Source organism: Capra hircus, chromosome 2, assembly GCF_001704415.2.
Source record: "Capra hircus breed San Clemente chromosome 2, ASM170441v1, whole genome shotgun sequence".
NCBI lineage: Eukaryota > Metazoa > Chordata > Mammalia > Artiodactyla > Bovidae > Capra > Capra hircus.
Genome location: NC_030809.1, coordinates 79,436,786 through 79,452,190, shown reverse-complemented (window position 1 = coordinate 79,452,190; position 15,405 = coordinate 79,436,786). Strand labels below are relative to the sequence as shown.

General features: G+C 33.5%; 1 protein-coding gene across 1 annotated transcript in view; it reads left to right on the top strand.

Annotated features, from left to right (window-relative positions):
- The window catches only part of LRP1B (LDL receptor related protein 1B), a 2,198,408-nt gene extending 2,191,590 nt beyond the window's left edge, over positions 1 to 6,818 (top strand). The window contains 3 exon segments of the mRNA XM_018062463.1: positions 368 to 512; positions 3,352 to 3,450; positions 4,745 to 6,818. Of these exon segments, the coding sequence (XP_017917952.1) occupies positions 368 to 512; positions 3,352 to 3,450; positions 4,745 to 4,885 (385 nt within the window). The 3' untranslated portion in view covers positions 4,886 to 6,818.

Here is a 15,405-nt window from a genome sequence, read left to right as displayed (position 1 = left end):
TTGAAAACAATTTCAAAATTTCATTGTAACTATTTTTTATGAATGTTTTTCAGGAACAAAAGGGGAAAAGTAGAAAGTAAAAGGGTAATTAATTATATTCAGTTTCAAATAATGTAGTATTAGCTATTTACAAGGAATGTTCCAAGTGCATTTTTTATTGTTAAATCTAAATAATTTGGGAAAATGATATATTACAGTAAGAAATTTTTGTCCCTCTGTGAATCAATGAATGTCATTTATTTTCAATATACTTTATGTATGAGTGTTCCACCAGTTCTATTAAAATGTTATTAAATCTGCAAATACAGTAGTTTCATACACCATGTTGTGATATTTAGACAACTCATATAATGTTCACATATTCTAGGACAAAAACTATAAGAAGACAGCCTATTATTAATGGAGGAATAAACGTAGAAATCGGCAATCCATCTTATAATATGTATGAGGTCGACCATGATCACAATGATGGAGGTCTTTTAGATCCTGGCTTTATGGTAGATCCAGCAAAGGTAAAGTTTTAAGATGATGGACTGTGAGCACTAATATTCTTGAGTCATTTCTCTATAATATGGTTCTGATTTTCATCACTATTTCTTTTATCTGAAGTTAGATTAAAGAACTTTAGGATTTATTAAATGTTATAGTCTCTTCTAAAGAAAAAATAAAATTATGGACTGCATTCACCTGAAGCATGAAGTTAATGTAACATAGTTTAGAACATATGTATTCACTTAATTTATAAGCATAGATGTCTTAGTCAAATGTGCTGAGATGCTGGCATATCTAAATATAAGCCTGGTGAAATTAAATTTTATTAAAATTGATTTTTTAAATCTACTTAAAAAAAAGAGCACAGCATTTCATTGCCAAAATAAATACTTCATTTCCAGTAATGTTTCACTGAAGAGCCCACTAAGCTATGTCCTTGGATTTGTTTATAATCATATCACTTTTAAACAATATTTTTCTACCTGCTGTAATATTTTTCTTATTGGTTTGAGAGTTATCTGTGATATGTATATACTAAAAACCCACAGTCTTTTTTTTTTTTAATTTCTGTTAGTACTGAATGCTCAATTTGGAAGTTTTTATAAAAAAATAGATAAATGATACATCTAGGTAAATTTGCAAAGATTTACTTCACTTTATTATCCAAATATTTTGCATGATAATCAGAATATTTTACTATGAATTAAGAGCATCAGTTTGCTAATATGGAATGATATTCTAAGCTTATTTATTCATTAATTAAATGGTTCTTTACAATGTGATATATCAAAGGTGTTATGTCCGAAATGCACCTTTATATTAAATAATTATATTAACCACTTGGCTTTGTACTCATAGCAACAGCTGTTCCCCAAAGAAAAGGTCTCATGTATTCAATCTACTCTGAACATATGTCCAGACTTTCTAAGCCCAAAACTGGTGATCTGAAATTGAAGAAGTATTCATTTCTATGAAAAGAAATCAGTCATTATTATATAGAAAAAATGTTATCCTATCAAAAGATGTTGTAAATATTTTCTTCATTAGAAATAATTTTCAGTTACTATAAATTATTGATTCAGTTACTCCTACATTTGAACTTTGTCATGAAATAAATTCTCATAACCTAAGTTTCAGTGTTTTCTATTGAAACTAAAAACTATACATACTGTCCATATTGTTGTTTGATAATTTTTGTAAAAAAGGAGAAAGACATCTTAATCAATAGACTTCTCATATTCTAATAATTTTTTCTTAGGAACAAAATACAGTACCTGTAAATATAATATGACCTGATGAGGCTATATCTCATACACTTCTTATGAACAGGAGAGTTCTCATTTTCCCCATTATTTTATTTCTACTGATAGGATTAAGCCAATTTTGGATACTTAAAGGGAATAGCTTTTTAATATTCCATTTATTTTTTAATGTTTACTCTAGGAAATAAAATATGCTTCAGGGCCCCTTGAGTATATTTTTAATATATCTAGCAAATAACATTCAATAAATATTTATTTACCAATTTTCCACTGACTGACCAAAATTTCATTAAATGTGACTTAGATGGCTGATTCTATTAGAATTTATTCTAGAAGTTGGCTCTTGATGTTTGAAATAGAAATATGAATTGTTACCTAAGAAGTAACTGTAGAAAATGTGTTTATAGGTATAGACAATTTTGAAAAGTGAATGAACACACCAAAGCAACCTTAATGATGGAATGTTTTTCATAGATTTTCCGCTTGTTACAGTGGTTTGATATATTAATGATGTGATTAAATACAAACTTCATGACACGTAAAGACTTTTGTAGAATGTATCTGTTATTTTCAAGAATGGATAAATTTCTCCCTCAATGGTACCTTACAAATGAATTGAAATAATTAATAAATTTTATTTTAAAAAGGTTTGTCTATAGAGACATTCACAGAATACTTTGAAAAGCTCGGAAAAGGGGAACTGGTATCTATTGATTTTATACACAAACTCATCTCAGTCCTTACTTAGATTGTTTTTAATATCTTCTAAGTGAGAATTTCTGGGTACATAAAGAGATGATATTGACCTGATTTTATGTTTAAAATCTTTTTCCTCAGGTCTTTGTCCTTGTCTCAAAATTTATGACACATTGTCAAGAGTTGATAGATTTTTAAAAAATGTATGTTCATTAAAGTCCTTCAACTTTTAATCTAGCTTTCTTATTTCCTTTTTGGCCACTAATAAGTATTCTATGATGAATATGAGTATACCAGATTGACTTTTTCTGCCATTAGACCCAAAAAACTCTAAAACCATTGTTCTTGCATGGAGTTTAGTGAGCCAATCTGATTTCTAATTAATTTGCTTTAAACTAGAAAGTCAGATTTCTCAAAAAAAAACCATAATTCATTTTTATATCTCACATTTTAAATTTCATTTGTATTTTCTAACAATATAGAAGTCATGAACCTTTAATTAGAGCCAGTCAGATATTTGAGTGTCTGGAATGGGCTCCTATCAGAACTTTTCAAACAGAAACCTTAGGTGAGGGAGGCTGATGCATTTTTCACAGGGCTGTTAGCAAATTATGCTTTTTGGGGAGGGAGAATGAAGTTAAATAAATGGAAATGAGTGGCGGTTTCTAGGTACATGTTATGTCTATAAGTAAGCTAGACTAAGAGAAATGTCTACTGTAGAGCATGGATCTAATATTAATAGATGTTTCATAAATTATTGAATCTACCATAAATATACTGTTGATGCCTCAGGGCTGAAGAACATAGCTTATGTTGTTTTTATGACTTAACATGAGTTTGTGTCAATGAAAATAGTTCCATGCTATTAGATCAGAAACTAAAATTCTCTGTTTACACACAGGCCAGGTACATAGGGGGAGGGTCCAGTGTTTTCAAGCTTCCACACACAGCGCCGCCCATCTACCTAAACTCTGATTTGAAAGGACCACTAACTGCTGGGGTGAGAGAAAATTCATTACTCCATATCCATTCCATCACAGAATGCCTCACAGTCAAAAATGATTATTAGACTTAGATAGGGACTTATCTTTAATGATTTTTAATTAACAAAAGGTTTAAAAACTGCATTAAACTTGGGAGTTTATATGTCCTGCTTATGCAAGATTACATGTGAAAAAATGTTATCATTTTAGGCAAGCTATTCAGCAGAAATATCTCTTCTCCAAAATTTGAAAATGTTAAAGCTCCATAGCAATAAGCATGAGCATTTGCTATTCTTAGAATAGAAATCTCTAGCCAGCAATGTAAACTGAAGAGTTTACATTTAAATTTATGTTTGGCTTTATTTTCTATTAAGATGCTTTGTTTAGTATCTGCAAATTTGATGTCCTCTTAAATAAAAATGCACTACAAAATATGGCATCATATGGAGACATTAGAAGTGATGTATGAAACCATTCTTAAAAACTTTTTATGTAACTGGTTTCTAGAGAAAAGGGCTTTGTCTAAAGTTTGTTGTTGTTTAGTCACTAAGTCGTGTCCAATTCTTTTGCATCCCCATGGACTGCAGCCCGCAAGGCTCCTCTGTCTATGGGATTTCCCAGGCAATAATATTGGAGTGGGTTGCCATTCCCTTCTCCAAATGATCTTCCTGACCCATAAATCAAACCCACGTCTCCTGCATTGCAGGCAGATTCTTTACCATTAAACCACCAGGGGAGCCCTGTCTAAAATTGCATGGTTCATATTAGACAGGAAAGGGATTAAAGACAATATTAAGATTCTTAGGATTGAATTTTCTTACCCTTGTACCTCTCTCCCATCAGCTGTTTTTCATTCTCATTTTTTATCATGTTTGTCTCATTTGCATGGATCAAAAAATGTAATATTTCTTTATTATGGTAAAGATTTAACATTCTGTTCTGGAAAGACAAAATTTAAAAATGCAACTACGTAACAATCTTGGGTTAAGTTAATAAGACAATTTGATTTAACGTTTCCTGCTTTTATATAAAGTTGCAGTCAATATACCTTTAATGAAGATTTCTTTAGGCTTTCGATATGTCAGAGCTCCCCTTAGGTTCACAAGTTACCTGAGAAACATACAGTTATGTTTTTATCTAATACATGCTGAAGTTGATGAAAGCGTATAAACAGAATTTAAATTACATGTATATAATTATTATTTAGTAAGTTAAGTACAATGCATATAAATGTTAACATTAAAAGATATCAATGAAGAAAATTAAGGTAGTCAAAACAGGTAATAAAAACATATTTATTTTTTCCTTCAGCCAACAAATTACTCCAATCCGGTATATGCGAAATTGTATATGGATGGGCAAAACTGTCGAAACTCCTTAGGAAGTGTCGATGAAAGGAAAGAACTGCTTCCAAAGAAAATAGAAATTGGAATCAGAGAAACGGTGGCATAATCAGAGATACCTTTTATATGCTGTACAAATGTATAAAATATAAGGATTACTTTTGTATGTTCCAACAGTATTCTACTTGTTTTGGCATCAGCATTACCTCTTCCTTTATCTTTTTTCTGGTCAATTGTTTTCTGAGTTTTCTGGTTTTTATTTTTTGCTGATGACTCTTGATTGACCATTTGTATGGTATTTTTATGAAAAAGAACTGCACTACAGTACAATTTACAACAATGCTGCTGATGACACACCTTTGAATTTGTTAAAATTAAAAGCAACGTATTCCTTTGTAGTGTGAATATGAGCAATCTATTTTATATGAACTTCTTTGGTTCTACTTAATCAACAAAGAGAATCTCTGCACATTTTCATTATATGGTCTGAAAGCTGTAATACAGTATCAGTTAATTTTCTGGTTCAGTTTATGGAAGAGCAATTGAATAGTCAACTCTCTTCTTTGTGCCCTTTAAGACTGATTCAGACTGCTGAAAATATATAGCTCTCACAAGTTCCACTTCACCAGCTTTGAAATTAGTCTTAGGTTGCCAAGTGATAGATGAGAATTTTGAGAAAAAAAAAAAAAACAACTTTAAGAATTTATAAAACTAATAATTTGCATGAACACATATGACTACATTTTCCAAAATTTAGTGGACTCTATGTGATATACTAAAAGTATATACCCTATAAAAATAGTTATATTTAGGTATATAACATAGCAAAAATATAATTGAAAGTGGAAAGATCACACTTGCTATGGGATAAGACATTTTGTTTTCCCTTGGTCCTGAGGTCAATAGCCAGCCTAGAACACAACAGGGCATCAGGCACTCATGTCTTAGCAATTTCCTCCCAGTCACATGCATTTTGTGGAGGATTACCCAACCCCTTAACACACAGAACACTAAAGAATACAATATAAGCACACAAATTGGTGACACAATTTCAATTATGCGAATGCATTCTATTTGTGAGGTCAAAAGGAATAGTCAAGGCAGCCGTTATGGTAGAAAATAATCAGTAGATATTTTCAATATACAATATGACTAGTCTATTATCTGCCCTATCCAAAATATGTTCTTAAAGGACTTTCTAAGTTATGAAAGAACAGTCATCTGCCCATTATCAAAGGTGGCGAGTATACATGCTGGCCAGTTACTCTGGTACTCTGATTTCTCTGGTTATGCAAAACACATGGACCCCGTCCACTTGTCTGTTTTCAAATTTCGATGGAAACAAGTACGATTTATTTAAGTTGTATAAAAAAAAAAAGTATAGCATTTTTATACAAATATCTTTAAAGGCACAAAAGATTTATTCACAAGTTATGGAGGGCTTTTTGTTCCTCTGATAGACATGACTGACTTTTAGCTGTCATAATGTATTAACAGATGAAATATGTTTGTGGTTGTTCTTTATCCCTTTGTACAAGCATTAAAAAAAAAAAAAAAACTGCTGTTTTATAAAGAGACTTTTTGTTGTACTATGTGCATGCATACTACCTATTTCTAAACTTTGCCATATTGAGGCCTTTATAAACTATTGATTTATGTAATACTAGTGCAATTTTGCTTGAATGATGTTATGCATATCATAAATTTTTCCAGGTTCTTGTTTAAGTACATTTTTTAAATTGAACAGTATTTTTCATTTTGGTTATAATAGTCATTTTGCCTATGTTTCTACAATGAAGTGTTAAATACTTTATAAAAAATTGTTGACTGACTTATTTAAATGAAATTCTACATATTTAAGTGCTTGTGTTGGGTAGTTTTTAAAAGAAAATTCTTGTCTTTACAGAGTTTAATTTTCTTAGAAAGCTATTTTAGTCAACATGAGATGTAATTTTTGTTGTATCTTTAGAACATACTCTCTGGGGTAAGACTGATTTCATTGCATCACTTTTCAAATCACAATAGAGAAGGCATTTCTCTTATTGAAGTGGAAACCTTCTCTTATGAAGTGGAAACATGTCCCTTACTTTTTCCTTTTCCCTGTTACACATGGCTTGTCACAGACTCCATGTTGCAGAAAAAGATTGGTTATATACACAGTAGTATGACAATTGTATTGAAATAAGCCAAAGTTCTTCCTGTTTCTCATTCTCAAAAAATGTACTTTATAGAAAACTTAGGTTCCATTAGATGCTGTGTAGATATTATTTTCTAAATGGAATGATTACTAGTGTAGCTACTTAGAGTATTTGACTAGAGATGACAGGAGGGTCTGATTGACTAGAGCTGTCATTGAGCTTCATTATCTGATGGGATCTTTGTATATAAGAGCTTTATGACTGCAACGGAAATTATTATTTGAAAGAGAAGAACCCACATATTGGAATGACTTCAATACAACGGACATTAGTATAAACTATCTAGCAAATCCTATGCAATATACAACACACCAACTTACACTCACAGCCTGGCATCTATGACCTATTTTCTGTCCAGCACACTAATTAACGCTATATCAAGAGAGCTCAGGATGTGCTTTTTAACCCTTAGATTCCACCTACATTCTCATGGCCCTTATTTCACAGTATGTTTCGCCATCCCAGGCTGGTTCAAGCAAGTCCATTGTGAGGGCCACAGTACTTCTAGCTGCCATTACTCTGCATTCAGTCTTTACAGAACAAAGATATTGGCAACAACCCAAAGTTTTTTTCTATAACTTTAGCTCTTTCTATTTCAATTATCTATTATCTACCTATTTCTATTTCAAAAACTCATGTAAATGCTAGAAGTTCCGTTCAGGTCAGTCGCTCAGTCATGTCTGACTCTTTGCGACCCCATGGACTGCAGCACGCTAGGCTTCCCTGTCCTTCACTAAAACCTGGAGGTTATTCAAACTCATGTCCATCGAGTTGGTGATGCTATCCAACCATCTCATCCTCTGCTGTCCCCTTCTCCTTCTTCCTTCAATCCTTCCCAGCATCAGTAACTTTTCCAATAAGTCAGTTCTTCACATCAGGTGGCCAAAGTATTGGAGCTTCAGCTTCAGCATCAGTCCTTCCGGTGAATATTCAGGATTGATTTCCTTTAAGATGGACTAGGTGGATCTCCTTGCAGTCCAAGAGACTCTAAATTTTAGAGTCTTTTCCAAAACCACATTTCAAAAACATCAACTCTTTGGCACTTAGCTTTCTTTATGGCCCAACTCTCACATCTGTACAGGACTACTGTAAAAACCATAGCTTTGATTAGACGGACCTTTGTTGGCAAAGTAATGTTTCTGCTTTTTAATATGCTGTCTAGGTCAGTCATAGCTTTTCTTCCATGGAGCAAGCATCTTTTAATTTCATGGCTGAAGTGAAACCATCTGCAGTGGTTTTGGAGCCCCAAAAATAAAGTCTCTCACTGTTTCCATTATTTTCCCATCTATTTGTCATGAAATGTTGGTACTGGATGCCATGATCTTCGATTTTTGAATGTTGAATTTTAAGCCAACTTTTTCACTCTCCTCTTTCACTTTCATCAAGAGGCTCTTTAGTTCTTCTCGCTTTCTTCCATAATGGTGTCATCTGCATATCGGTGGTTATTGATATTTCTCCCAGCAATCTTGATTACAGCTTGTGCTTCATCCAGCCCAGCTTTTCTCATAATGTACTCTGCGTATAAGTTAAATCATCAGGGTGACAATATACAGCCTTGACGAACTCCTTTCCCGATTTGGAACCAGTCTGTTGTCCCATGTCCAGCTCTAACTATTGCTACTTGACCTGCATATAGATTTCTCAGGAGGCAAGTCAGGTGGTCTGGTATTCCCATCTCTTTAAGAATTTTCCACAGTTTGTTGTGATCCATGCAGTCGAAGGCTTTGGCATAGTCAATAAAGTGGAAGTAGATGTTTTTCTGGAAGCTCTCTCACTTTTTCGAATGATCCAACGAATGTTGGCAATTGGATCTCTGGTTCCTCTGCCTTTCCTATATCCAGCTTGAACATTTGGAAGTTCATGTTTCATGTATTGTTGAAGCCTGGCTGGGAGAATTTTGAGCACTCCTTTGTTAGCGTGTGAGATGAGTGCAATTGTGCGGTAGTTTGAGCATTCTTTAGCATTGCCTTTCTTTGGGATTGGAATGAAAACTGACCTTTTCCTGTCCTGTGGCCAGTGCTGAGTTTCCCACATTTGCTGGCATGTTGAGGGCAGCACTTTCACAGCATCATCTTTTAGGATTTGAAATAGCTCAACTGGAATTCCATCACCTCCACTAGCTTTGTTCATAGTGATGCTTCCTAAGGCCCACTTGACTTCACATTCCAGGATGTCTGGCTCCTGGATGCTAGAAAGTCAGGGCTACAATTCTCTACAGTAACAAAATACTTCCTGAAATATCCCTTTAAGTGTCAATGGGACAGTTTGTCTAAAAATGAATAATTCCTGGTAAATTAGCCTTCCCATCCAAAGCAGAGATTTTCAATCCTTTGACATTTTGAGCCAAATAGTCCTATGTTGTCCTTACCAGTATCTCTGTCTCCTATATAGTCATCACTACTAGCACCACCCAAATTTGAAGCAATCAAAATGTCTCAGACAAAGCCAAATGTCTTCTGGGTAACAATATTGCTCTTGTTAAAAACTGCTAATCTAGGACTCTGTTGTTTCTTCCACTATTAAATGACTTGGTCAACTGAGTCAAGGAAAAAAAAAAAAAAAGGCCCCTCATCATCAAAATCATAGCATTACCAAGTTTTGACTAATTCTTTAATGTCAATGATGCATGAGTTATAGTTACAGAAATTTGTTATTAAGAAAGTGCCTATGTATGTAGTTTTAAAAATTCATTACTAAGGGAAAAAAGTTCATTTAGAAACTTGTATGATTTTGCATAAACTGGGCCATCTTCATTTATGTAAATATGTTTTATTTGTGGCCTTTTTGATGTCATTGATGATTATGTGTTATTTTGGTTTGTTTTGATTATATGCTTATTTTGTTGTATCTTGAGATTGAGACCAGCTTGCACTTTTCATCTAGGAATATTTCTTTCCATTTTTATGATGACATATGAAGAAGTTCAACACTCAATGTATGTTATGGCTATTATAAATGAACTATAATATGCAAAATGCCACAGTTTCCAAATCCCTAATAGGGAAAATTGGTAAATGTGATGAAGGAAATATAAAAAATATATATATTGCTAACTTTTCTTTATTCTCCCCTATCTTCATATCTTCAAACAGACAGAAAATCTTCTTCCTCTCTATGAATACTACTATTTACAGTTTTAAATTTTTCACATAGTTTTAATAGATTAAAATATTAGATAATTAAAGTACTGCAGAGTGAGCAAAATATAGCTAACCAGTTTCTTCAACTTATGCCCCATTCTAATTATCATTAGTTTATTTAACAATGGCTCTCTCAATGTTAAAAGATTTAATGTAGTTTAGAGTCATTATTCAGATAGATTTTCTTGAATTGTAACTTGTAAGAAAAGAAGAGACTCAAGCACTTCTTTGTGAGATGACTACTGACTAACAGAGCACAAAAAATATTTTTCCGTGTATTCTGAATATGAGAAAACCAACAATAGAAAGAGACAAAAAATGGTTTATTTTCAACACTATTACTAAATCTACTGCTAACTTAGTATATCCAGAAAATTAACCTCTCTAGCAAAGATAAAGATGATTGAAAATATGCAGAAGCAGTTTTATTCTGAAAAACATGTAGTTTTTTTTTTTTAATCAAAAAGACCCATATCGAAAGGCTAATATCAAAAGGCCCAGGGACATATACTTTATGCCATAAGATGCATGTATCTAGTCTAGGAAAAGAAAAATAAATGAAATAACTTCTCTGGTTTAACTTTTCTCTTATAGATATTGCACTTAACTGGCTGCAATTTATTCTGAAAAAAATAGTTTCTAGTGAGTCCCATCATTTTTTGTAGCCAAAGTGATCAAAAACCAAAAGAAAAATTGTTTCTAAAGATGGTCTATTTGATAAATTCCATGCTTAGAATGTGTTCATTCTCTCTGATGGATAGTCTGCCCCTTTAGCACAGGGTTTTTATATCAGTGAACTTAAGAAATGCAATTCTGATATTTAGTCATTTATTCATTCCAAGTTAATTTTTCAGCTGTAGTTTCTTTTGCAGTTTTAATACATAAATTATGAACCTCCTGATAGAAGGTGATTTCTAGCTTATTTATACTGTAGTGGTTTGGAGAACAAATAACATAACTGTTCTAGATTTTCAAAGTGTAATGTCAATTGTGAAAACCAAATGCATCTTATTTAGGAGAGTAATATACGCATTAATAAGTGAGAAATGATTTTTCTACACAGAGTAAACTGTGAATATATAGTTTAGAATAAAATTTAGAAGTTTGAAATAAGGTTTTTTATGGAGATACTTAAAAAACAATACACAGAGTCTAACTTTAGAATGACTTGATTGATTTGATACATTCATTTCTCAATGAATAATGTCAAAAGTTAGGTAGGAAATAACTGGACAGTGAGATTTCAAACAGGAGTAACCTCCGTCCCCACAGTCTACAAGAGTCAATGATATGTTTATGGAAATCTATATAAACACATAAAAACAACATGCAAACATATATGTATACCCACATTCACTCAGATATTCTCACATACTGGCTTTGATGTCCAGTTAATTCTAAAGATGGCATTTCTCTTCTATGTTACCTAAATTTTAATCATGTTTATCTTCCTGGCTTGTAATTCAAAAATCATTACACTTATCCACAGTGGTAACTAATTCCTGATTTCTTATTATTTAAAATAAAATCATCATATCTCTCCTTATTTTCTTATTCTCTTCTATCCAAAGTGACCTTACTGAAAGCCAATATCCATCTTTCACTATTTTGTCATTACCTGTATTGCCTATTTTATTGTAAAAAAAAATAGTCCTTTTAAGAAACAGAAAATAAATGTAAAGAAGAAATAGAAATTATTAGAAATTTTAAAAACTTGAGAGAACCAGTTATGTTTTAAGAGGATTTTATTAATTTGCTTTAAATCATGCTTAAATTTAATTTTTCTATCTTGCTTTAAAAATATAACATTATAACATTAAAACATTTGGTTTTATGTCTTTCTTTCACTTTGATTTAGTTACTCTTTTATATTCAATTTCTTGCTTATTCTATGGAAACTCTATTGATTGGTTTTATTTTTCTCCTTTGAAAATTTTATATTTATAGTTTGTTCTACTGGTAAACTCTTTAAACTTAAGAAATACTCTAGCTAATTAAATATAGAACTTAAAAATGTCTTTTTTTCTCTTTAAATTGAAGAATTTAACAATCTTAGACTCTTCTAACCCACCCTCTGTGTTAATATAGTTTGTGGTTTTATTAAGGAGGTATTTTAACTGAAGTTAAAAAAAGTACTATTTTTATGTTTTATTTTCTGTCCATCAAGTATTTGGAATATTTTCAACTATTTTTGCATTTAATATTACTCTCTTTAAAATTCAACAGTTCATTACTGTATCATTCTTCCCTCCTTAATTTTTTTTGACTGAAGTTTTATTGATATATTTCATGAAGTATCCCTAATGAAAAGCCTTAATAAGTGGTATATTTGCTGAACTTTTACATATATACAAATGTCTCTCTAAGGCCTTCAAATACCAGTGTCAACTCAACTGGATATACATTTTGGAGATTTTTCTTTTTTTCAAAAGTTAGGTCGAACTGGCACCACTGCTTCCTGGTATTCAGTGCTGTTAAGGATAAGTCTGAGACCAAACAGGTTTTTCCTTTCTCCCCAGCCTTTAAGAAAACAAAGCAAAAACTAATTATAGCCAAAATACATTATCAAATACGCATGTATATTTTTATTTATTTTGTCTATCTACTACAATTACTTTCAGCTGAGATTAGTTTCTTCAAGATGTCTTTATCACTTCTTTCCAAAGTGGGTTTTTTTTTTTTTTTTTTTTTTTTGATCCAGAGAATCGCCTACGGTTCTTAGATTAAATTTTCTTTAAATCTTTATATTTTTATTTACTGCAGAAAATAATGTTAGTATTTTTTCTTTTTTTCTCCATTTATTTTTGAAGAGATTTTCAAGTTTCTGGCTTGGATTCCTGAGTTACTTTTTTTCCCTACAGACTCAATCTGTTCTTCACACGTTCACACGTGTGCATGCAAGCCTGAGCCTCAGGGACCGGTCCTTGCTCACCTTGCTCAACTTCCATTTTAATTTAGATTTTTACTTTTCCTGTTTAGCGTGTTTTCTTCTCATGGTTTTCCACTGAAGTACCACAGTATCTGTCTCCTGTTTCCTACTCATGATATCAACTACCTTTTCAAAGTTTTCGTTTTGCAACAACCTATTAATCTAGAAAGTGATGTTTTTGCATCCTTGTCCTATGGAATTTTTAAAAGCATAATCCAAGGTGCTTTTTATTTTTTATTTGCTATTCACTGAATTTTAATTATGGAGAAAACACTCTACTTGCAGTACTTCCCAGCAGACAGGGTACACAATATTTATTGTCCACTCTTCCCATCAATTTTATGTCTCTTAAGTATCTTAGGTCTGTAATTTCTGGTCTATTTCTCCATCATATATCCTAGAGGGTCTTTTCTAAGAATCAGTCTGATTAGTCTCATTCTCATATCAATACATCCTTTGCTGTTGTTGCTAAGATGTGTCGGACTCTTTTGTGAGCCCAGAGACAGTAGCCCACCAGGCTTCTGTATCCATGGCATTCCCAGGCAAGAATACTGGAGCAGGTTGCCATCTCCTTCTCCAGGGGATCTTCTGACCTACGGATTGAAACTGTATCTCCTGCATTGGCAGGTGGGTTTTTCACCACTGAGCCAACAGGGAAGTCCCAGTATACTTGATAAAACAAAAAAGTGCAGAAGCCTATCAATGCTCCTGTTTGCTATATTATGGGGATTCTTCCTGTAATCCACACCCAGCTGCACCTCCAAATACCTGGTCCTATATTGTGATACAAATTTCCATGAATTCATTAGGAGAGCACCAGGCTTCGACAGTACTCCAGTACCCCTTCTCTTTCTTGAAAGCAGTGCGACAGGTCTGGCCTATTTTCTAGCAGCATCACTCTTTGAAATAATGTAGAAGCTGGGACAGGGGAAGTGCTCTGACCGCCTCAAGAAGGATGGCTGTTCATTTTCTAACACAGATCTCAAGCCTTTCATCTTGATGCTGAGAATGGGGAAAACACTTTTCTAATTATTTTTATGCAGAGACAGTTTCACCAGAGAAATTATTGGTAGACTACTAATGGTTTTTGTTTTTTACATACCTCTATTTCAGCTAAAAACTCTCCATGGTTTATGTATCATACTGATTTATGAATACTTTTGGATATTCTGAAGCATTTTAGAGACAATTACAAATGACTGAGCCAAAGGCTTCTTGTCAGATGCCTTTTTAAACTGCTAGTTTCCTCCTTAACTCTTAATCAATCTAGGTGCAGTATCTGGGAGTATCACTTCCTCTTTCCTATCCACAGTCATGTCTCCAATCCTTTGAACTCATCCACAGATAAGTGGCCCTATTTCTTTTCCCCAGATGTTGTCCTTTAACGGTGCATTGAATGCACGTATGCTCAGTCATGTCTGATTCTTGTGATCCCATGTATTTTAGCCTGCCGGGCTCTCTGTCCATGGGATGCTTCAGGCAAGAATAAGGAGTAAGTAGCCATTCCCTCCTCCAGGTGATCTTCCAACCCAGGATTGAACCTTCCTCTCCTGCATTGCCAGGCAGATTCTTTATTGCTGAGCCACTGGGGAAGTCCTAACATTAGACACCTCTTCCTACCACACAGCCTCAATTTTCACCTCTAATATAGCTGCTGCACTTAGCTTTGCAGGAGCACAGCCTGAGAACTTGGCTCAGCTCTGTTTAGTCTCTCTGTGGATTATTATTATTATTATTAGCTGCCTAAACAAATTACCATAGGGTTATCCCCTTAAGATAGCACACATATCATCTTACAATTTGGTAGGTCAGCAGTCCATGTTGGCTTGATTGGATTCACTGCTCCAGGTTTCACAAGGCTGGCATCAAGGTGTTGATGACCAGGGCTCTTATCACAGGCTCTGAGAAGGAAGTGCTCCTGAGTTCCTGCAGGCTGAGTGCAGAATCCAGCTCTTTGTAGCTGTACAACCGAGTTTCTAGTTACCTCAATGGCTGTCAGCTAAGTCCTTCCTTAGCTCCTAGAGGTGTCTCTGTGGTCCTAGAATGTGGGCCCCTGCATTCCAAAACCATAATTCCTATCTCCCTCATGCTTGCAATATCCCTGAGCTACTCTTCTATGGATCTGCTCTGCCTCCAGCTAGAGAAATTTTGTATTTAAGGGCTAATGTGATTAGTTGGACCAACATGGATAATACTGTATAGGAAAATCTCCTTATTTTAAGGTCCATAACCTTAATTGTATCTAAAAGTCCTTTTTGCCGTGTAAGCTAACATACTCCTGGATTCCCAGGATTAAGTCAGAGATCTCTTAATTATGACATTATTTAACCTGTGACACACTCTTGGCTTCTTCCCTGCCACA